Source organism: Dendropsophus ebraccatus, chromosome 1 (assembly GCF_027789765.1).
Source record: "Dendropsophus ebraccatus isolate aDenEbr1 chromosome 1, aDenEbr1.pat, whole genome shotgun sequence".
In the NCBI taxonomy this organism is placed as follows: Eukaryota; Metazoa; Chordata; class Amphibia; order Anura; family Hylidae; genus Dendropsophus; species Dendropsophus ebraccatus.
In genome coordinates this window covers 743,669-768,374 of record NC_091454.1, presented here as the reverse complement: position 1 = coordinate 768,374, position 24,706 = coordinate 743,669, and the positions used below count along the sequence as shown (strand labels likewise).

Below are 24,706 nucleotides of genomic sequence, written 5' to 3'. Positions count from 1 at the left end.
TATATATGTGGGTATAGAGGGGTATGGGGGGGAGGGGGCTGTATTGTATTATAGTTGTATATATGTGGGTATAGAGGGTATGGGGTGGGGAGGGGGCTGTATGTATTATAGTGTATATATGTGGGTATAGAGGGGTATGGGGGGAGGGGCTGTATTGTATTATAGTTGTATATATGTGGGTATAGAGGGGTATGGGGGGCTGTATTGGATTATAGTTGTATATATGTGGGTATAGAGGGGTATGGGGGGGGCTGTATTTTATTTATAGTTGTATATATGTGGGTATAGAGGGGTATGGGGGGGGGCTGTATTTTATTATAGTTGTATATATGGGGGTATAGAGGGGTATGGGGGGGCTGTATTGTATTATCAGTTGTATATATGTGGGTATAGAGGGTATGGGGGGGCTGTATTGTATCTATAGTTGTATATATGTGGGTATAGAGGGGTATGGGGGGGCTGTATTGTATTATAGTTGTATATATGTGGGTATAGAGGGGTATGGGGGGGGCTGTATTGTATTATAGTTGTATATATGTGGGTATAGAGGGGTATGGGGGGAGGGGGCTGTATTGTATTATAGTTGTATATATGTGGGTATAGAGGGGTATGGGGGGGAGGGGGCTGTATTGTATTATAGTTGTATATATGTGGGTATAGAGGGGTATGGGGGGAGGGGGCTGTATTGTATTATAGTTGTATATATGTGGGTATAGAGGGGTATGGGGGAGGGGGCTGTATTGTATTATAGTTGTATATATGTGGGTATAGAGGGGTATGGGGGGGAGGGGGCTGTATTGTATTATAGTTGTATATATGTGGGTATAGAGGGGTATGGGGGGGCTGTATTGTATTATAGTTGTATATATGTGGGTATAGAGGGGTATGGGGGGGGCTGTATTGTATTATAGTTGTATATATGTGGGTATAGAGGGGTATGGAGGGGGCTGTATTGTATTATAGTTGTATATATGTGGGTATAGAGGGGTATGGGGGGGGCTGTATTGTATTATAGTTGTATATATGTGGGTATAGAGGGGTATGGGGGGGGGCTGTATTGTATTATAGTTGTATATATGTGGGTATAGAGGGGTATGGGGGGGAGGGGGCTGTATTGTATTATAGTTGTATATATGTGGGTATAGAGGGGTATGGGGGGGCCTGTATTGTATTATAGTTGTATATATGTGGGTATAGAGGGGTATGGGGGGGGCTGTATTGTATTATAGTGTATATATGTGGGTATAGAGGGGTATGGGGGGGGGCTGTATTGTATTATAGTTGTATATATGTGGGTATAGAGGGGTATGGGGGGAGGGGGCTGTATTGTATTATAGTTGTATATATGTGGGTATAGAGGGGTATGGGGGAGGGGGCTGTATTGTATTATAGTTGTATATATGTGGGTATAGAGGGGTATGGGGGGCTGTATTGTATTATAGTTGTATATATGTGGGTATAGAGGGGTATGGGGGGCTGTATTGTATTTATAGTTGTATATATGTGGGTTATAGAGGGGTATGGGGGGGCTGTATTGTATTATAGTTGTATATATGTGGGTATAGAGGGGTATGGGGGGGGGGCTGTATTGTATTATAGTTGTATATATGTGGGTATAGAGGGGTATGGGGGGGCTGTATTGTATTATAGTTGTATATATGTGGGTATAGAGGGGTATGGGGGGAGGGGCTGTATTGTATTATAGTTGTATATATGTGGGTATAGAGGGGTATGGGGGGGGGGGGCTGTATTGTATTATAGTTGTATATATGTGGGTATAGAGGGGTATGGGGGGAGGGGCGGTATTGTATTATAGTTGTATATATGTGGGTATAGAGGGGTATGGGGGGAGGGGCTGTATGTATTATAGTTGTATATATGTGGGTATAGAGGGGTATGGGGGGGGGCTGTATTGTATTATAGTTGTATATATGTGGGTTATAGAGGGGTATGGGGGGGGGCTGTTTTGTATTATAGTTGTATATATGTGGGTATAGAGGGGTATGGGGGGGCTGTATTGTATTATAGTTGTATATATGTGGGTATAGAGGGGTATGGGAGGGGGCTGTATTGTATTATAGTTGTATATATGTGGGTATAGAGGGGTATGGAGGGGGCCTGTATTGTATTATAGTTGTATATATGTGGGTATAGAGGGGTATGGGGGAGGGGGGCTGTATTGTATTATAGTTGTATATATGTGGGTATAGAGGGGTATGGGGGGGGCTGTATTGTATTATAGTTGTATATATGTGGGTATAGAGGGGTATGGGGGGGGGCTGTACTGTATTATAGTTGTATATATGTGGGTATAGAGGGGTATGGGGGGGGGCTGTATTGTATTATAGTTGTATATATGTGGGTATAGAGGGGTATGGGGGGGGGGGGGCTGTATTGTATTATAGTTGTATATATGTGGGTATAGAGGGGTATGGGGGGGGCTGTATTGTATTATAGTTGTATATATGTGGGTATAGAGGGGTATGGGGGGGGAGGGGGCTGTATGTATTATAGTTGTATATATGTGGGTATAGAGGGGTATGGGGGGGGCTGTATTGTATTATAGTTGTATATATGTGGGTATAGAGGGGTATGGGGGGGGCTGTATTGTATTATAGTTGTATATATGTGGGTATAGAGGGGTATGGGGGGGAGGGGGCTGTATTGTATTATAGTTGTATATATGTGGGTATAGAGGGGTATGGGGGGGCTGTCTGTATTGTATTATAGTTGTATATATGTGGGTATAGAGGGGTATGGGGGGGGGGCTGTACTTGTATTATAGTTGTATATATGTGGGTCTAGAGGGGTATGGGGGGCCTGTATTGTATTATCGTTGTATATATGTGGGTATAGAGGGGTATGGGGGGGGGGGCTGTATTGTATTATAGTTGTATATATGTGGGTATAGAGGGGTATGGGGGGGGCTGTATTGTATATAGTTGTATATATGTGGGTATAGAGGGGTATGGGGGGGAGGGGGCTGTATTGTATTATAGTTGTATATATGTGGGTATAGAGGGGTATGGAGGGGGCTGTATTGTATTATAGTTGTATATATGTGGGTATAGAGGGGTATGGGGGGGCTGTATTGTATTATAGTTGTATATGTGGGTTATAGAGGGGTATGGAGGGGGCTGTATTGTATTATAGTTGTATATATGTGGGTATAGAGGGGTATGGGGGGGAGGGGCTGTATTGTATTATAGTTGTATATATGTGGGTATACAGGGGTATGGGGGGGGCTGTATTGTATTATAGTTGTATATATGTGGGTATAGAGGGGTATGGGGGGGGCTGTATTGTATTATAGTTGTATATATGTGGGTATAGAGGGTATGGGGGGGAGGGGGCTGTATTGTATTATAGTTGTATATATGTGGGTATAGAGGGGTATGGGGGGGCTGTATTGTATTATAGTTGTATATATGTGGGTATAGAGGGGTATGGGGGGGCTGTATTGTATTATAGTTGTATATATGTGGGTATAGAGGGGTATGGGGGGGGGCTGTATTGTATTATAGTTGTATATATGTGGGTATAGAGGGGTATGGGGGGGCTGTATTGTATTATAGTTGTATATATGTGGGTATAGAGGGGTATGGGGGGAGGGGGCTGTATTGTATTATAGTTGTATATATGTGGGTATAGAGGGGTATGGGGGGGGGCTGTATTGTATTATAGTTGTATATATGTGGGTATAGAGGGGTATGGGGGGGGCTGTATTGTATTATAGTTGTATATATGTGGGTATAGAGGGGTATGGGGGAGGGGCTGTATTGTATATAGTTGTATATATGTGGGTATAGAGGGGTATGGGGGGAGGGGGCTGTATTGTATTATAGTTGTATATATGTGGGTATAGAGGGGTATGGGGGGGCTGTATTGTATTATAGTTGTATATATGTGGGTATAGAGGGGTATGGGGGGGGGGCTGTATGTATTATAGTTGTATATATGTGGGTATAGAGGGGTATGGGGGGAGGGGGCTGTATTGTATTATAGTTGTATATATGTGGGGTATAGAGGGGTATGGGGGGGGGGCTGTATTGTATTATAGTTGTATATATGTGGGTATAGAGGGGTATGGGGGGGGGCTGTATTGTATTATAGTTGTATATATGTGGGTATAGAGGGGTATGGGGGGGGCTGTATTGTATTATAGTTGTATATATGTGGGTATAGAGGGGTATGGGGGGGGGGGGCTGTATTTGTATTATAGTTGTATATATGTGGGTATAGAGGGGGATGGGGGGAGGGGCTGTATTGTATTATAGTTGTATAATGTGGGTATAGAGGGGTATGGGGGAGGGGGCTGTATTGTATTATAGTTGTATATGTGGGTATAGAGGGGTATGGGGGGGAGGGCTGTATTGTATTATAGTTGTATATATGTGGGTATAGAGGGGTATGGGGGGAGGGGCTGTATTGTATTATAGTTGTATATATGTGGGTATAGAGGGGTATGGGGGGGGGCTGTATTGTATTATAGTTGTATATATGTGGGTATAGAGGGGTATGGGGGGGGGCTGTATTGTATTATAGTTGTATATATGTGGGATATAGAGGGGTATGGGGGGGGGCTGTATTGTATTATAGTTGTATATATGTGGGTATAGAGGGGTATGGGGGGGCTGTATTGTATTATAGTTGTATATATGTGGGTATAGAGGGGTATGGGGGGGGGTCTGTATTGTATTATAGTTGTATATATGTGGGTATAGAGGGGTATGGGGGGGGCTGTATTGTATTATAGTTGTATATATTTGGGTATAGAGGGGTATGGGGGGAGGGGCTGTATTGTATTATAGTTGTATATATGTGGGTATAGAGGGGTATGGGGGGCGGGGGCTGTATTGTATTATAGTTGTATATATGTGGGTTATAGAGGGGTATGGGGGGGGCTGTATTGTATTATAGTTGTATATATGTGGTATAGAGGGGTATGGGGGGGAGGGGGCTGTACTGTATTATAGTTGTATATATGTGGGTATAGAGGGGTATGGGGGGGGGCTGTATTGTATTATAGTTGTATATATGTGGGTATAGAGGGGTATGGGGGGAGGGGGCTGTATTGTATTATAGTTGTATATATGTGGGTATAGAGGGGTATGGGGGGGGCTGTATTGTATTATAGTTGTATATATGTGGGTATAGAGGGGTATGGGGGGGAGGGGGCTGTATTGTATTATAGTTGTATATATGTGGGTATAGAGGGGTTATGGGGGAGGAGGGCTGTATTGTATTATAGTTGTATATATGTGGGTATAGAGGGGTATGGGGGGGGGGCTGTATTGTATTATAGTTGTATATATGTGGGTATAGAGGGGTATGGGGGGGGGTGTATTGTATTATAGTTGTATATATGTGGGTATAGAGGGGTATGGGGGGGCTGTATGTATTATAGTTGTATATATGTGGGTATAGAGGGGTATGGGGGGGGGCTGTATTGTATTATAGTTGTATATATGTGGGTATAGAGGGGTATGGGGGGGGGGCTGTATTGTATTATAGTTGTATATATGTGGGTATAGAGGGGTATGGGGGGGGGCTGTATTGTATTATAGTTGTATATATGTGGGTATAGAGGGGTATGGGGGGGGCTGTATTGTATTATAGTTGTATATATGTGGGTATAGAGGGGTATGGGGGAGGGGGCTGTATTGTATTATAGTTGTATATATGTGGGTATAGAGGGGTATGGGGGGGGGCTGTATTGTATTATAGTTGTATATATGTGGGTATAGAGGGGTATGGGGGGAGGGGGCTGTATTGTATTATAGTTGTATATATGTGGGTTATAGAGGGGTATGGGGGGGCTGTATTGTATTATAGTTGTATATATGTGGGTATAGAGGGGTATGGGGGGAGGGGCTGTATTGTATTATAGTTGTATATATGTGGGTATAGAGGGGTATGGGGAGGGGGCTGTATTGTATTATAGTTGTATATATGTGGGTATAGAGGGGTATGGGGGTGGCTGTATTGTATTATAGTTGTATATATGTGGGTATAGAGGGGTTTGGGGGGGCTGTATTGTATTATAGTTGTATATATGTGGGTATAGAGGGGTATGGGGGAGGGGGCTTGTATTGTATTATAGTTGTATATATGTGGGTATAGAGGGGGTATGGGGGGGGCTGTATTGTATTATAGTTGTATATATGTGGGTATAGAGGGGTATGGGGGGGCTGTATTGTATTATAGTTGTATATATGTGGGTATAGAGGGGTATGGGGGGGGGGGGGTGTATTGTATTATAGTTGTATATATGTGGGTATAGAGGGGTATGGGGGGGGCTGTATTGTATTATAGTTGTATATATGTGGGTATAGAGGGGTATGGGGGGGCTGTATTGTATTATAGTTGTATATATGTGGGTATAGAGGGGTATGGGGGAGGGGGCTGTATTGTATTATAGTTGTATATATGTGGGTATAGAGGGGTATGGGGGAGGGGGCTGTATTGTATTATAGTTGTATATATGTGGGTATAGAGGGGTATGGGGGGGCTTGTATTGTATCTATAGTTGTATATATGTGCGTATAGAGGGGTATGGGGGGAGGGGGGCTGTATTGTATTATAGTTGTATATATGTGGTTTATAGAGTGGGTATGGGGGGGGCGGGGGCCTGTATTGTATTATAGTTGTATATATGTGGGTATAGAGGGGTATGGGGGGAGTGAGGCTGTATTGTATTATAGTTGTATATATGTGGGTATAGAGGGGTATGGGGGGGGTCATGTTGTATGTATTATAGTTGTATAGTATGTGGCGTATAGAGGGGTTATGGGGGAGGGGGCTGTATTGTGATTATAGTTGTATATATGTGGGTATAGAGGGGTATGGGGGGGCTGTAATTGTATTATAGTTGTATATATGTGGGTATAGAGGGGTATGGGGGGGGGGGCTTCTGTATGTATTATAGTTGTATATATGTGGTATAGAGGGTGTATGTGGGTGGGCCTGTATTGTATTATAGTTGTATATATGTGGGTATAGAGGGTCTATGTGGGGAGGGGCTGTATTGTATTATAGTTGTATATATGTGGGTATAGAGGGGTATGGGGGGGGGGCTGTATTGTATTATAGTTGTATATATGTGGGTATAGAGGGGTATGGGGGGGGGCTGTATTGTATTATAGTTGTATATATGTGGGTATAGAGGGGTATGAGGGGGAGGGGCTGTATTGTATTATAGTTGTATATATGTGGGTATAGAGGGGTATGGGGGGGGCTGTATTGTATTATAGTTGTATATATGTGGGTATAGAGGGGTATGGGGGGGGGCTGTATTGTATTATAGTTGTATATATGTGGGTATAGAGGGGTATGGGGGGGCTGTATTGTATTATAGTTGTATATATGTGGGTATAGAGGGGTATGGGGGGGGCTGTATTGTATTATAGTTGTATATATGTGGGTATAGAGGGGTATGGGGGGGGCTGTATTGTATTATAGTTGTATATATGTGGGTATAGAGGGGTATGGGGGGGGGGCTGTATTGTATTATAGTTGTATATATGTGGGTATAGAGGGGTATGGGGGGGGGCTGTATTGTATTATAGTTGTATATATGTGGGTATAGAGGGGTATGGGGGGAGGGGCTGTATTGTATTATAGTTGTATATATGTGGGTATAGAGGGGTATGGGGGGAGGGGGCTGTATTGTATTATAGTTGTATATATGTGGGTATAGAGGGGTATGGGGGGGGGGTGTATTGTATTATAGTTGTATATATGTGGGTATAGAGGGGTATGGGGGGGGCTGTATTGTATTATAGTTGTATATATGTGGGTATAGAGGGGTATGGGGGAGGGGCCTGTATTGTATTATAGTTGTATATATGTGGGTATAGAGGGGTATGGGGGGGGCTGTATTGTATTATAGTTGTATATATGTGGGTATAGAGGGGTATGGGGGGGGCTGTATTGTATTATAGTTGTATATATGTGGGTATAGAGGGGTATGGGGGGGGGCTGTATTGTATTATAGTTGTATATATGTGGGTATAGAGGGGTATGGGGGGGGGCTGTATTGTATTATAGTTGTATATATGTGGGTATAGAGGGGTATGGGGGGGGGCTGTATTGTATTATAGTTGTATATATGTGGGTATAGAGGGGTATGGGGGGGGCTGTATTGTATTATAGTTGTATATATGTGGGTATAGAGGGGTATGGGGGGGGGCTGTATTGTATTATAGTTGTATATATGTGGGTATAGAGGGGTATGGGGGGGGCTGTTATTGTATTATAGTTGTATATATGTGGGTATAGAGGGTATGGGGGGGCTGTATTGTATTATAGTTGTATATATGTGGGTATAGAGGGGTATGGGGGGGGGCTGTATTGTATTATAGTTGTATATATGTGGGTATAGAGGGGTATGGGGGGGGGGCTGTATTGTATTATAGTTGTATATATGTGGGTATAGAGGGGTATGGGGGGGGCTGTATTGTATTATAGTTGTATATATGTGGGTATAGAGGGGTATGGGGGGGGCTGTATTGTATTATAGTTGTATATATGTGGGTATAGGGGGTATGGGGGGGGGAGGGGGCTGTATTGTATTATAGTTGTATATATGTGGGTATAGAGGGGTATGGGGGGCTGTATTGTATTATAGTTGTATATATGTGGGTATCGAGGGGTAATGGGGGGGGGCTGTATTGTATTATAGTTGTATATATGTGGGTATAGAGGGGTATGGGGGGAGGGGGCTGTATTGTATTATAGTTGTATATATGTGGGTATAGAGGGGTATGGGGGGGCTGTATTGTATTATAGTTGTATATATGTGGGTATAGAGGGGTATGGGGGAGGGGGCTGTATTGTATTATAGTTGTATATATGTGGGTTATAGAGGGGTATGGGGGGGGAGGGGGCTGTATTGTATTATAGTTGTATATATGTGGGTATAGAGGGGTATGGGGGGGGGCTTGTATTGTATTATAGTTGTATATATGTGGGTATCAGAGGGGTATGGGGGGGTTTGTATTGTATTATAGTTGTATATATGTGGGTATAGAGGGGTATGGGGGGGCTGTATTGTATTATAGTTGTATATATGTGGGTATAGAGGGGTATGGGGGGGGGTGTTTTGTATTATAGTTGTATATATGTGGGTATAGAGGGGTATGGGGGGGGGGGCTGTATTGTATTATAGTTGTATATATGTGGGTATAGAGGGGTATGGGGGGGGGGCTGTATTGTATTATAGTTGTATATATGTGGGTATAGAGGGGTATGGGGGGGCTGTATTGTATTATAGTTGTATATATGTGGGTATAGAGGGGTATGGGGGGGGGGGCTGTATTGTATTATAGTTGTATATATGTGGGTATAGAGGGGTATGGGGGGAGGGGGCTGTAATGTATTATAGTTGTATATATGTGGGTATAGAGGGGTATGGGGGGAGGGGGCCTGTATTGTATTATAGTTGTATATATGTGGGTATAGAGGGGTATGGGGGGGGAGGGGGCTGTATTGTATTATAGTTGTATATATGTGGGTATAGAGGGGTATGGGGGGGAGGGGGCTGTACTGTATTATAGTTGTATATATGTGGGTATAGAGGGGTATGGGGGGGAGGGGGCTGTATTGTATTATAGTTGTATATATGTGGGTATAGAGGGGTCCGGGAGGAGTTTGGGGGCTGTATTGTATTATAGTTGTATATATGTGGGTATAGAGGGGTATGGGGGGGCTGTATTGTATTATAGTTGTATATATGTGGGTATAGAGGGGTATGGGGGGGAGGGGCTGTATTGTATTATAGTTGTATATATGTGGGTATAGAGGGGTATGGGGGGGGGGCTGTACTGTATTATAGTTGTATATATGTGGGTATAGAGGGGTATGGGGAGGGGCTGTACTGTATTATAGTTGTATATATGTGGGTATAGAGGGGTATGGGGGGGCTGTATTGTATTATAGTTGTATATATGTGGGTATAGAGGGGTATGGGGGGCTGTATTGTATTATAGTTGTATATATGTGGGTATAGAGGGGTATGGGGGGGCTGTACTGTATTATAGTTGTATATATGTGGGTATAGAGGGGTATGGGGGGGGCTGTATTGTATTATAGTTGTATATATGTGGGTATAGAGGGGTATGGGGGGGCTGTACTGTATTATAGTTGTATATATGTGGGTATAGAGGGGTCCGGGAGGAGTTTGGGGGCGGGGGAGGGTTGTATTATATTATATTATTTTATGATTTTGAGAGAGGAAAAAATAAATAAATAGAGTTTGGTTATTTTTCGGTCTATCTTTGCTTTATGTAGTCGGTTATGGATATTGATGGACTGTTCTGGAGAATATTGTTGCTTATTTGGTTATTTATTTTCTTGGTTACTTTTATATACATGTGTGAGTATATAGGTGTATATAATGTATATAATGTGTGTATATATATATATGTGACTGTATGGTGTCCTGGACCAGACAGGGTTATATGTATATAGGATGTGTATATGTATATAGGATGTGTATAAAGTGTCAGTATGTTAATTAGATTTGTTCTAAGGTGCCCAGGAGGCCAAGCTAAAGGTATTGTTTCATCTGAGTTAATCAGTGGAATTAGTGTATACCTGTAGTGCATAGTTGGAGGGGTTCTGTATACCCACAATGTATAGTTTTTAGGGGTCTCGCATATCTGAAGTGCATAGTTGGGGGGGCTGTATACCTATAGTGTATAGTTGAGGGAGGTCCTGTATACCTGCAGTGTACAGTTGGTGAAGGTCCTGTATACCTGTACTGTATAGTTCGGGGATCCTGTATACCTGTAGTATATAGTTGGTGCTGTATACCTGTAATATTTAGTTGGTGGAGGTCTTGTATACCTGTAGTTTATAGTTTGAGGGTCCTGGATACCTGTAGTGTATAATTGGTGGAGGTCTTGTATACCTGTAGTATATAGTTCGGGGGGTCTTGTATACCTGTAGTAAATAGTTTGAGGGTCCTGTATAAATATAGTATAGAGTTGGTGGAGGTCCTGTATACCTGTAGTGTATAGTTTGTATAGTCCTATATACCTGTAGTATATAGCTGGTGGAGTTCCTGTATACCTGTAGTATATTTGGGGTCCTGTCTACTTTCACTATAGAGTTGGTGAAGGTGCTGTATTCCTGTATTATAGAGTTGGTGTAGGTCCTGTATACCTGTAGTGTATAGTTTTGAGGTCCTGTATACCTGTAGTGTATAGTTTGGGGTCCTATATACCTGTAGTATATAGTAAGTGGAGTTCCTGTATACCTGTAGTGTATAGTTTTGGGGTCCTGTATACCTGTAGTGTATAGTTTGGGGTCCTGTATACCTGTAGTATATAGTTGGTGGAGGTCCTGTTTACCTGAAGTATATAGTTGGTGGAGGTCCTGTATACCTGTAGTATATAGTTTTGGGGTCCTGTATACCTGTAGTATATAGTTTTGTGGAGGTCCCGTGCACTTGTAGTGTATAGTTTTGAGGTCCTGTATACCTGTAGTGTCCTGTATACCTGCAGGGTTGTATTTACCCGTATGGCAGTGTTATTCAGTCACAGTGTGTCGGTATGGGGGTGTTATCCAGTCACGGTATGGCGGTATTGGTCAGGTCTGGTGTGGCGGTGTTATCTAGTCACGGTATGGTGGTATTGGTCAGGTCTGGTATAGCGGTGTTATCCAGTCACAGTATGGCAGTATTGGTCAGGTCTGGTATGACAGTGTTATGCAGCACAGTATGGCGGTATTGGTCAGGTCTGGTACGGCAGTGTTATCCAGTCAAAGTATGGCAGTATTGGTCAGGTCTGGTATGGCAGTGTTATCCAGCACAGTATAGCGGTATTAGTCAGGTCTGGTGTGGCGGTGTTATCCATTCACAGTATGGCGGTATTGGTCAGGTCTTATATGACAGTGTTATCCAGTCACAGTATGGCGGTATTGGTCAGGTCTTATATGACAGTGTTATCCAGTCACGGTATGGTGGTATTGGTCAGGTCTGGTATAGCGGTGTTATCCAGTCACAGTATGGCGGTATTGGTCAGGTCTGGTGTGGCAGTGTTATCCAGTCAAAGTATGGCGGTATTGGTCAGGTCTGGTGTGGCGGTGTTATCCAGTCACAGTATGGCGGTATTGGTCAGGTCTGGTATGACAGTGTTATCCAGCAAAGTATGGCGGTATTGGTCAGGTCTGGTATGACAGTGTTATCCTGCACAGTATGGCGGTATTGGTCCGGTCTGGTATGACAGTGTTATCCAGCACAGTATGCCGGTATTGGTCAGGTCTGATATGACAGTGTTATCCAGCACAGTATGCCGGTATTGGTCAGGTCTGGCAGTGTTATCCAGTCACAGTATGGCGGTATTGGTCAGGTCTGGTATGACAGTGTTATCCAGCACAGTATGGCGGTATTGGTCCGGTCTGGTGTAGCAGTGTTACCCAGTCACAGTTTGGTATACCTGTTGTGCCCTGTGTATACATGTACTGTATGGATGGAGTAGGGGGTCCTGTATATACATGTCCTGTATAGATGGAGTAGGGGGTCCTGTATATACATGTACTGTATAGATGGAGTAGGGGGTTCTGTATATACATGTACTGTATAGATGGAGTAGGGGGCCCTGTATACCTGTACTGTATAGATGGAGTAGGGGGTCCTGTATACCTGTACTGTATAGATGAAGTAGGGGGCCCTGTATACATGTACTGTATGGATGGAGTAGGGGGTCCTGTATATAGATGTACTGTATAGATGGAGTAGGGGCTCCTGTATATACATGTACTGTATAGATGGAGTAGGGGGTCCTGTATATACATGTACTGTATAGATGGAGTAGGGGCTCCTGTATATACATGTCCTGTATAGATGGAGTAGGGGCTCCTGTATATACATGTACTGTATAGATGGAGTAGGGGCTCCTGTATATACATGTACTGTATAGATGGAGTAGGGGGTCCTGTATATACATGTACTGTATAGATGGAGTAGGGGGCCCTGTATATACATGTACTGTATAGATGGAGTAGGGGGCCCTGTATATACATGTACTGTATAGATGGAGTAGGGGGCCCTGTATATACATGTACTGTATAGATGGAGTAGGGGGTCCTGTATATACATGTACTGTATAGATGGAGTAGGGGGTCCTGTATATACATGTACTGTATAGATGGAGTAGGGGGTCCTGTATACATGTACTGTATAGATGGAGTAGGGGGTCCTGTATATACATGTACTGTATAGATGGAGTAGGGGGTCCTGTATATACATGTACTGTATAGATGGAGTAGGGGGTCCTGTATATACATGTACTGTATAGATGGAGTAGGGGGTCCTGTATATACATGTACTGTATAGATGGAGTAGGGGGGTCCTGTATATACATGTACTGTATAGATGGAGTAGGGGGTCCTGTATACCTGTACTGTATAAATGGAGTAGGGGTTCCTGTATACCTGTACTGTATAGATGGAGTAGGGGGCCCTGTATACATGTACTGTATAGATGGAGTAGGGGGTCCTGTATACATGTACTGTATAGATGGAGTAGGGGGTCCTGTATATACATGTACTGTATAGATGGAGTAGGGGGTCCTGTATATACATGTACTGTATAGATGGAGTAGGGGGTCCTGTATATACATGTACTGTATAGATGGAGTAGGGGGCCCTGTATATACATGTACTGTATAGATGGAGTAGGGGGCCCTGTATACATGTACTGTATAGATGGAGTAGGGGGTCCTGTATACCTGTACTGTATAGATGGAGTAGGGGATCTACCAGTTATTACTGTGGATGCTGCCCTAGCAACCATTGTTCCCTGTGAAAATGAAAGCAGTAATCCTATTGGTTGCTAAGGCTCCAACTGCCGTGTCTGCTGCAGCTAATTATATCACCTGTGTTTGCAGTGAGGAGATTTTCCCATTCATCTCTATGGGGCGCCTCTCTTTCCCCTCCCCCTCCCCTCCTGTACATCTGGCGGGGACGGGACCTTCGCAATAACCTTCCCGGGCACCCAATGTATCTGTGGGCCAAATTTGGGGTCAAACTGTTCAGGCGTTTGGAAGTCTATAGAGGACAGACAGACAGACAGAAGGACAGACAGACAGAAGGACAGACAGACAGAAGGACAGACAGACAGAAGGACAGACTTTGATTTTTATGATATAGACTAGAAAATGTACCCGGCGCTGCCCGGGTATAAAGTGTCAGTGTGTAAATTAGATTTGTTCTAAGGTGCCCAGGAGGCCAAGCTAAAGGTATTGTTTCATCTGAGTTAATCAGTGGAATTAGTGTATACCTGTAGTGCATAGTTGGAGGGGTTCTGTATACCCACAATGTATAGTTTTTAGGGGTCTCGCATATCTGTAGTGCATAGTTGGGGGGGCTGTATACCTATAGTGTATAGTTGGGGGGGGCTGTATACCTGTAGTGTATAGTTGCGGGAGGTCCTGTATACCTGCAGTGTACAGTTGGTGAAGGTCCTGTATACCTGTACTGTATAATTTGGGGGTCCTGTATACCTGTAGTATATAGTTGGTGCTATATACCTGTAATGTATAGTTGGTGGAGGTCTTGTATACCTGTAGTATATAGTTCGGGGGTCCTGTATACCTGTAGTGAATAGTTTGAGGGTCCTGGATAACTATAGTATAGAGTTGGTGGAGGTCCTGTATACCTGTAGTGTATAGTTTGGGGTCCTATATACCTGTAGTATATAACTGGTGGAGTTCCTGTATACCTGTAGTATATTTGGGGTCCTGTATACTTGTAGTATAGAGTTGGTGAAGGTGCTATATGCCTGTATTATAGAGTTGGTGTAGGTCCTGTATACCTGTAGTGTATAGTTTGGGATCCTATATACCTGTAGTATAGTTGGGTCCTATATACCTGTAGTATATAGTTGGTGCTGTATACCTGTAATGTATAGTTGGTGGAGGTCTTGTATACCTGTAGTTTATAGTTTGAGGGTCCTGGATACCTGTAGTGTATAATTGGTGGAGGTCTTGTATACCTGTAGTATATAGTTCAGGGGTCCTGTATACCTGTAGTGAAAAGTTTGAGGGTCCTGTATAACTATAGTATAGAGTTGGTGGAGGTCCTGTATACCTGTAGTGTATAGTTTGTATAGTCCTATATACCTGTAGTATATAGCTGGTGGAGTTCCTGTATACCTGTAGTATATTTGGGGTCCTGTCTACTTTCACTATAGAGTTGGAAAAGGTGCTGTATACCTGTATTATAGAGTTGGTGTAGGTCCTGTATACCTGTAGTGTATAGTAAGTGGAGTTCCTGTATACCTGTAGTGTATAGTTCTTGGGGTCCTGTATACCTGTAGTGTATAGTTTGGGGTCCTGTATACCTGTAGTATATAGTTGGTGGAGGTCCTGTATACCTGAAGTATATAGTTCGTGGAGGTCCTGTATACCTGTAGTGTAAAGTTTGGGTTCCTGTATATCTGTAGTATATAGTTTTGTGGCGGTCCCGTGCACCTGTAGTGTATAGTTTTGGAGTCCTGTATACCTGTAGTGTCCTGTATACCTGCAGGGTTGTATGGCAGTGTTATTTAGTCACAGTGTGTCGGTATTGGTCATGTCTGGTATGGCGGTGTTATCCAGTCACAGTATGGCGGTATTGGTCAGGTCTGGTGTGGCGGTGTTATCCAGGCACGGTATGGCGGTATTGGTCAGGTCTGGTATGACAGTGTTATCCAGCACAGTATGTCGGTATTGGTCAGGTCTGGTATGGCAGTGTTATCCAGTCACAGTTTGGTATACCTGTAGTGCCCTGTATATACATGTAATGTATAGATGCAGTAGGGGGTTCTGTATATACATGTACTGTATAGATGGAGTAGGGGTCCTGTATATACATGTACTGTATAGATGGAGTAGGGGGCCCTGTATACATGTACTGTATAGATGGAGTAGGGGGCCCTGTATATACATGTACTGTATAGATGGAGTAGGGGGTCCTGTATATATATGTACTGTATAGATGGAGTAGGGGGTCCTGTATACATGTACTGTATAGATGGAGTAGAGGGTCCTGTATATACATGTACTGTATAGATGGAGTAGGGGGCCCTGTATATACATGTACTGTATAGATGGAGTAGGGGGTTCTGTATATACATGTACTGTATAGATGGAGTAGGGGCCCTGTATACCTGTACTGTATAGATGGAGTAGGGGGTTCCTGTATACATGTACTGTATAGATGGAGTAGGGGGCCCTGTATATACATGTACTGTATAGATGGAGTAGGGGGTCCTGTATATACATGTACTGTATAGATGGAGTAGGGGGCCCTGTATATACATGTACTGTATAGATGGAGTAGGGGGCCCTGTATATACATGTACTGTATAGATGGAGTAGGGGGTCCCTGTATATACATGTACTGTATAGATGGAGTAGGGGGTCCTGTATATACATGTACTATATAGATGGAGTAGGGGGTCCTGTATATACATGTACTATATAGATGGAGTAGGGGCCCTGTATATACATGTACTGTATAGATGGAGTAGGGGCTCCTGTATATACATGTACTGTATAGATGGAGTAGGGGCTCCTGTATATACATGTACTGTATAGATGGAGTAGGGGCTCCTGTATATACATGTACTGTATAGATGGAGTAGGGGCTCCTGTATATACATGTACTGTATAGATGGAGTAGGGGCTCCTGTATATACATGTACTGTATAGATGGAGTAGGGGCTCCTGTATATACATGTACTGTATAGATGGAGTAGGGGCTCCTGTATATACATGTACTGTATAGATGGAGTAGGGGCTCCTGTATATACATGTACTGTATAGATGGAGTAGGGGCTCCTGTATATACATGTACTGTATAGATGGAGTAGGGGCTCCTGTATATACATGTACTGTATAGATGGAGTAGGGGGTCCCTGTATATACATGTACTGTATAGATGGAGTAGGGGGTCCTGTATATACATGTACTGTATAGATGGAGTAGGGGGCCCTGTATACATGTACTGTATAGATGGAGTAGGGGGTCCTGTATACATGTACTGTATAGATGGAGTAGGGGCTCCTGTATATACATGTACTGTATAGATGGAGTAGGGGGTCCTGTATATACATGTACTGTATAGATGGAGTAGGGGGGTCCTGTATATACATGTACTGTATAGATGGAGTAGGGGGCCCTGTATATACATGTACTGTATAGATGGAGTATGGGGTCCTGTATATACATGTACTGTATAGATGGAGTAGGGGGTCCTGTATACCTGTACTGTATAGATGGAGTAGGGGGTCCTGTATACATGTACTGTATAGATAGAGTAGGGGGTCCTGTATATACATGTACTGTATAGATGGAGTAGGGGGTCCTGTATACCTGTACTGTATAGATGGAGTAGGGGGCCCTGTATACATGTACTGTATAGATGGAGTAGGGGGTCCTGTATATACATGTACTGTATAGATGGAGTAGGGGGTCCTGTATATACATGTACTGTATAGATGGAGTAGGGGGTCCTGTATACATGTACTGTATAGATGGAGTAGGGGGTCCTGTATACATGTACTGTATAGATGGAGTAGGGGGTCCTGTATACCTGTACTGTATAGATGGAGTAGGGGGCCCTGTATACATGTACTGTATAGATGGAGTAGGGGGTCCTGTATATACATGTACTGTATAGATGGGAGTAGGGGGTCCTGTATACATGTACTGTATAGATGGAGTAGGGGGTCCTGTATATACATGTACTGTATAGATGGAGTAGGGGGTCCTGTATACCTGTACTGTATAGATGGAGTAGGGGGCCCTGTATACATGTACTGTATAGATAGAGTAGGGGCCCCTGTATACATGTACTGTATAGATGGAGTAGGGGGCCCTGTATACATGTACTGTATAGATGGAGTAGGGGGCCCTGTATATACATGTACTGTATAGATGGAGTAGGGGGTCCTGTATACCTGTACTGTATAGATGGAGTAGGGGGTCCTGTATATACATGTACTGTATAGATGGAGTAGGGGGTCCTGTATATACATGTACTGTATAGATGGAGTAGGGGGTCCTGTATACATGTACTGTATAGATGGAGTAGGGGGTCCTGTATACCTGTACTGTATAGATGGAGTAGGGGCCCTGTATATACATGTACTGTATAGATGGAGTAGGGGGTCCTGTATACCTGTACTGTATAGATGGAGTAGGGGGTCCTGTATACATGTACTGTATAGATGGAGTAGGGGGCCCTGTATACATGTACTGTATAGATGGAGTAGGGGGTCCTGTATATACATGTACTGTATAGATGGAGTAGGGGGTCCTGTATATACATGTACTGTATAGATGGAGTAGGGGGTCCTGTATATACATGTACTGTATAGATGGAGTAGGGGGTCCTGTATATACATGTACTGTATAGATGGAGTAGGGGGTCCTGTATATACATGTACTGTATAGATGGAGTAGGGGGTCCTGTATACATGTACTGTATAGATGGAGTAGGGGGCCCTGTATACCTGTACTGTATAGATGGAGTAGGGGGTCCTGTATATACATGTACTGTATAGATGGAGTAGGGGGTCCTGTATACCTGTACTGTATAGATGGAGTATGGGGTCCTGTATATACATGTACTGTATAGATGGAGTAGGGGGTCCTGTATACCTGTACTGTATGGATGGAGTAGGGGGTCCTGTATACATGTACTGTATAGATGGAGTAGGGGGTCCTGTATATACATGTACTGTATAGATGGAGTAGGGGGTCCTGTATACCTGTACTGTATAGATGGAGTAGGGGGCCCTGTATACATGTACTGTATAGATAGAGTAGGGGCTCCTGTATACATGTACTGTATAGATGGAGTAGGGGGCCCTGTATACATGTACTGTATAGATGGAGTAGGGGGCCCTGTATATACATGTACTGTATAGATGGAGTAGGGGGTCCTGTATACCTGTACTGTATAGATGGAGTAGGGGGTCCTGTATATACATGTACTGTATAGATGGAGTAGGGGCCCTGTATATACATGTACTGTATAGATGGAGTAGGGGGTCCTGTATACATGTACTGTATAGATGGAGTAGGGGGTCCTGTATACCTGTACTGTATAGATGGAGTAGGGGGTCCTGTATATACATGTACTGTATAGATGGAGTAGGGGGTCCTGTATATACATGTACTGTATAGATGGAGTAGGGGGCCCTGCATATACATGTACTGTATAGATGGAGTAGGGGGTCCTGTATACATGTACTGTATAGATGGAGTAGGGGGTCCTGTATACATGTACTGTATAGATGGAGTAGGGGGTCCTGTATATACATGTACTGTATAGATGGAGTAGGGGGCCCTGCATATACATGTACTGTATAGATGGAGTAGGGGGTCCTGTATACCTGTACTGTATAGATGGAGTAGGGGGTCCTGTATACCTGTACTGTATAGATGGAGTAGGGGGTCCTGTATATACATGTACTGTATAGATGGAGTAGGGGGCCCTGTATATACATGTACTGTATAGATGGAGTAGGGGGCCCTGTATACATGTACTGTATAGATGGAGTAGGGGGTCCTGTATATACATATACTGTATAGATGGAGTAGGGGGCCCTGTATATACATGTACTGTATAGATGGAGTAGGGGGCCCTGTATACATGTACTATATAGATGGAGTAGGGGCTCCTGTATATACCTGTACTGTATAGATGGAGTAGGGGGTCCTGTATATACATGTACTGTATAGATGGAGTAGGGGCCCTGTATATACATGTACTGTATAGATGGAGTAGGGGGTCCTGTATACATGTACTGTATAGATGGAGTAGGGGGTCCTGTATACCTGTACTGTATAGATGGAGTAGGGGGTCCTGTATATACATGTACTGTATAGATGGAGTAGGGGGTCCTGTATATACATGTACTGTATAGATGGAGTAGGGGGCCCTGCATATACATGTACTGTATAGATGGAGTAGGGGGTCCTGTATACATGTACTGTATAGATGGAGTAGGGGGTCCTGTATACATGTACTGTATGGATGGAGTAGGGGGTCCTGTATATACATGTACTGTATAGATGGAGTAGGGGGTCCTGTATACATGTACTGTATAGATGGAGTAGGGGGTCCTGTATATACATGTACTGTATAGATGGAGTAGGGGGTCCTGTATACATGTACTGTATAGATGGAGTAGGGGGTCCTGTATATACATGTACTGTATAGATGAGTAGGGGGTCCTGTTATACATGTACTGTATAGATGGAGTAGGGGGTCCTGTATACATGTACTGTATAGATGCAGTAGGGGGTTCTACCAGTTATTACTGTGGATGTTGTGAGGCAGCTTCCCTAGCAACCATTGCTCCCTGTGATAATGAAAGCAGTAATCCTATTGGTTGCTAAGGCTCCAACTGCCGTGTCTGCTGCAGCTAATTATATCACCTGTGTGCAGTGAGGAGATTTTCCCATTCATCTCTATGGGGCGCCGCTCTTCCCCCTCCCCCTCCCCTCCTGTACATCTGGCGGGGACGGGACCTGCGCAATAACCTTCCCGGGCACCCCAATGTATCTGTGGCCAAATTTTGGGTCAAACGGTTCAGGCGTTTGGAAGTCTATAGAGGACAGACAGAAGGACAGACAGAAGGGACAGACAGAAGGACAGACAGCAAGGACAGACCAGACAGACGGCCAGACAGACGGACAGACGAAGGACGACAGAAGGACAGACAGACAGACAGACAGGACAGACAGGACAGACAGACAGAAGGACAGACAGACAGAAGGACAGAGACAGACAGTAAGGGACAGACAGACAGAAGAAGGACAGACAGACAGAAGGAAGACAGACCAGACAGGACAGACAGACAGACGACAGAAGGACAGACAGACAGACAGAAGGGACAGACAGACAGAAGTGACAGACAGACAGAAGGACAGACAGACAGAAGGACAGACAGAAGACAGGGACAGACAGAAGAAGACAGAAGGACAGACAGGACAGACAGGACAGAAGGACAGACAGACGCAGGACAGACGCAGCCAGGACAGACAGACGCAGGACAGACGCAGCCAGGACAGACGCAGCCAGGACAGACAGACAGAAGGACCAGACAGAAGGACAGACAGACAGAAGGACAGACAGACAGAAGGACAGACAGACAGAAGGACAGACAGAAGGAAGACAGACAGAAGGACAGACAGACAGACAGACAGGACAGAAGGACAGACAGAAGGACAGACAGACAGAAGGACAGACAGACAGAAGGGACAGACAGACAGAAGGACAGACAGAAGGCAGACAGCAGAAGGACAGACAGACAGAAGGACAGACAGACAGAAGGACAGACAGAAGGACCAGACAGTACAGACTAGAAGGACGACAGAAGGACAGACAGACAGAAGGACAGACAGACAGAAGGACAGACAGAAGGACAGACAGACAGAACAGAAGGACAGACAGAAGGACAGACAGACAGAAGGACAGACAGACAGAAGGACAGACAGAAGGACAGACAGACAGAAGGACAGACAGACAGAAGGACAGACAGACAGAAGGACAGACAGACAGAAGGACAGACAGAAGGACAGACAGACAGAAGGACAGACAGACAGAAGGACAGACAGACAGAAGGACAGACAGACAGAAGGACAGAGACAGGGGGTCCTGTACATGTATAGATGGAGTAGGGGGACTGTATATACAAGTACTGTATAGATGGAGTAGGGGGGACAGACAGACCAGAAGGACTGTATAGATGGACAGACGGACGGAAGGACACCTGTACTGTATAGATGGAGTAGGGGGTCCTGTATATACATGTACTGTATAGATGGAGTAGGGGGTCCTGTATATACATGTACTCTCTGGTATGGACCAGGGGGCTGTATATACACGCTGTTACTCTCTGGTATCAGTAGGGGTCCTGTATACACACTATTGTATAGATGGAGTAGGGGGTCCTGTATATGTACTGTATGGATGGAGTAGGGGTCCTGTATATACATGTACTGTATAGATGGAGTAGGGGGTCCTGTATACATGTACTGTATAGATGGAGTAGGGGGTCCTGTATATACATGTACTGTATAGATGGAGTAGGGGGTCCTGTATACATGTACTGTATAGATGGAGTAGGGGGTCCTGTATATACATGTACTGTATAGATGGAGTAGGGGGGGTCCTGTATACATGTACTGTATAGATGGAGTAGGGGGTCCTGTATACATGTACTGTATAGATGCAGTAGGGGGTCTACCAGTTATTACTGTGGATGTTGTGAGGCAGCTTCCCTAGCAACCATTGCTCCCTGTGATAATGAAAGCAGTAATCCTATTGGTTGCTAAGGCTCCAACTGCCGTGTCTGCTGCAGCTAATTATATCACCTGTGTGCAGTGAGGAGATTTTCCCATTCATCTCTATGGGGCGCCGCTCTTCCCCCTCCCCCTCCCCTCCTGTACATCTGGCGGGGACGGGACCTGCGCAATAACCTTCCCGGGCACCCAATGTATCTGTGGGCCAAATTTTGGGTCAAACGGTTCAGGCGTTTGGAAGTCTATAGAGGACAGACAGAAGGACAGACAGAAGGACAGACAGAAGGACAGACAGAAGGACAGACAGACAGACGGACAGACAGACGGACAGACAGAAGGACAGACAGAAGGACAGACAGACAGACAGACAGACAGAAGGACAGACAGACAGAAGGACAGACAGACAGAAGGACAGACAGACAGAAGGACAGACAGACAGAAGGACAGACAGACAGACAGACAGACAGAAGGACAGACAGAAGGACAGACAGACAGACAGACAGAAGGACAGACAGACAGAAGGACAGACAGACAGAAGGACAGACAGACAGAAGGACAGACAGACAGAAGGACAGACAGACAGAAGGACAGACAGACAGAAGGACAGACAGACAGAAGGACAGACAGACAGAAGGACAGACAGACAGAAGGACAGACAGACAGAAGGACAGACAGACAGAAGGACAGACAGACAGAAGGACAGACAGACAGAAGGACAGACAGAAGGACAGACAGACAGAAGGACAGACAGACAGAAGGACAGACAGACAGGACAGACAGACAGAAGGACAGACAGAAGGACAGACAGACAGAAGGACAGACAGACAGAAGGACAGACAGACAGAAGGACAGACAGAAGGACAGACAGACAGAAGGACAGACAGACAGACAGACAGACAGAAGGACAGACAGAAGGACAGACAGACAGAAGGACAGACAGACAGAAGGACAGACAGACAGAAGGACAGACAGAAGGACAGACAGACAGAAGGACAGACAGACAGAAGGACAGACAGACAGAAGGACAGACAGAAGGACAGACAGACAGACAGAAGGACAGACAGAAGGACAGACAGACAGAAGGACAGACAGACAGAAGGACAGACAGAAGGACAGACAGACAGACAGAAGGACAGACAGAAGGACAGACAGACAGAAGGACAGACAGACAGAAGGACAGACAGAAGGACAGACAGACAGAAGGACAGACAGACAGAAGGACAGACAGACAGAAGGACAGACAGACAGAAGGACAGACAGAAGGACAGACAGACAGAAGGACAGACAGACAGAAGGACAGACAGACAGAAGGACAGACAGACAGAAGGACAGACAGACAGAAGGACAGACAGACAGAAGGACAGACAGACAGAAGGACAGACAGACAGAAGGACAGACAGAAGGACAGACAGACAGAAGGACAGACAGACAGAAGGACAGACAGACAGAAGGACAGACAGACAGAAGGACAGACAGACAGAAGGACAGACGGACGGAAGGACAGATGGACGGACTTTGATTTTTATGATATAGATAAAAGAGTTACAATCTATTACTCTCTGGTATCAGCCACCAGGCTGCTGTATATACACGCTGTTACTCTCTGGTATCAGCCACCAGGCTGCTGTATATACACGCTGTTACTCTCTGGTATCAGCCACCAGGCTGCTGTATATACACACTATTGCTCTCTGGTATCAGCCACCAGGCTGCTGTATATAACACTGTATCCATTCTCCTCTTGTCTTGCAGGTTTTGTGTGGGAGATAAGTTTTTCCTGAAGAATAACCTGATCCTGTGCCAGTCTGACTATGAGGAGGGGCTGATGAAGGACGGCTATGCGGCTCAGGTGCGCTGACTGGAGTCGGCTGGATGGTGGATAGAACGGAGGCAATGATGGCGGCGCTGTCCCCTATGGATCCCGTACAGACTATGATGTCCGGAGCTCCTCCCCCTTTGCTCGCAGCGGTTCGGTGGTCCGGCACACCATCAGACTGTACATAACGGATTGTACCACACTAATGGAATACAGTTTTATCGTGTTGCCATTTGTGTTGCTGTCGCTTCCTTTGTAATTGTTGCAGTTAGAACAATCAGTGTTTACACGATATTTCTGCCGTTTTAAAAGAGCTGGCATCCACCCAGAGACGCCCGCCCCGGGGCATCCACCCACAGACGGCCGCCCCGGGGCATCCCTCCACAGACGGCCGCCCCGGGGCATCCACCCAGAGACGCCCGCCCCGGGGCATCCACCCACAGATGGCCGCCATGGTGGGGCGAGCACCATACCACCCAGGGGCATCCACCCACAGACGGCTGCCCCGGGGCATCCCTCCACAGACGGCCGCCCCGGGGCATCCACCCAGAGACGGCTGCCATGATGGGGCGAGCACCACACCACC

General features: G+C 44.9%; 1 protein-coding gene across 4 annotated transcripts in view; it reads left to right on the top strand.

The window, feature by feature from the left end:
• The window catches only part of LMO3 (LIM domain only 3), a 177,746-nt gene extending 153,396 nt beyond the window's left edge, over nucleotides 1-24,350 (top strand). For all 4 annotated transcript variants that reach the window (XM_069963597.1, XM_069963610.1, XM_069963617.1 and 1 more), the window contains exon 4: nucleotides 24,057-24,350. In XM_069963597.1, the coding sequence (XP_069819698.1) occupies nucleotides 24,057-24,162 (106 nt within the window). In that variant the 3' untranslated portion in view covers nucleotides 24,163-24,350. The remainder of the gene's footprint in view (nucleotides 1-24,056) is intronic.
• Nucleotides 24,351-24,706: the final 356 nt, after the last annotated feature.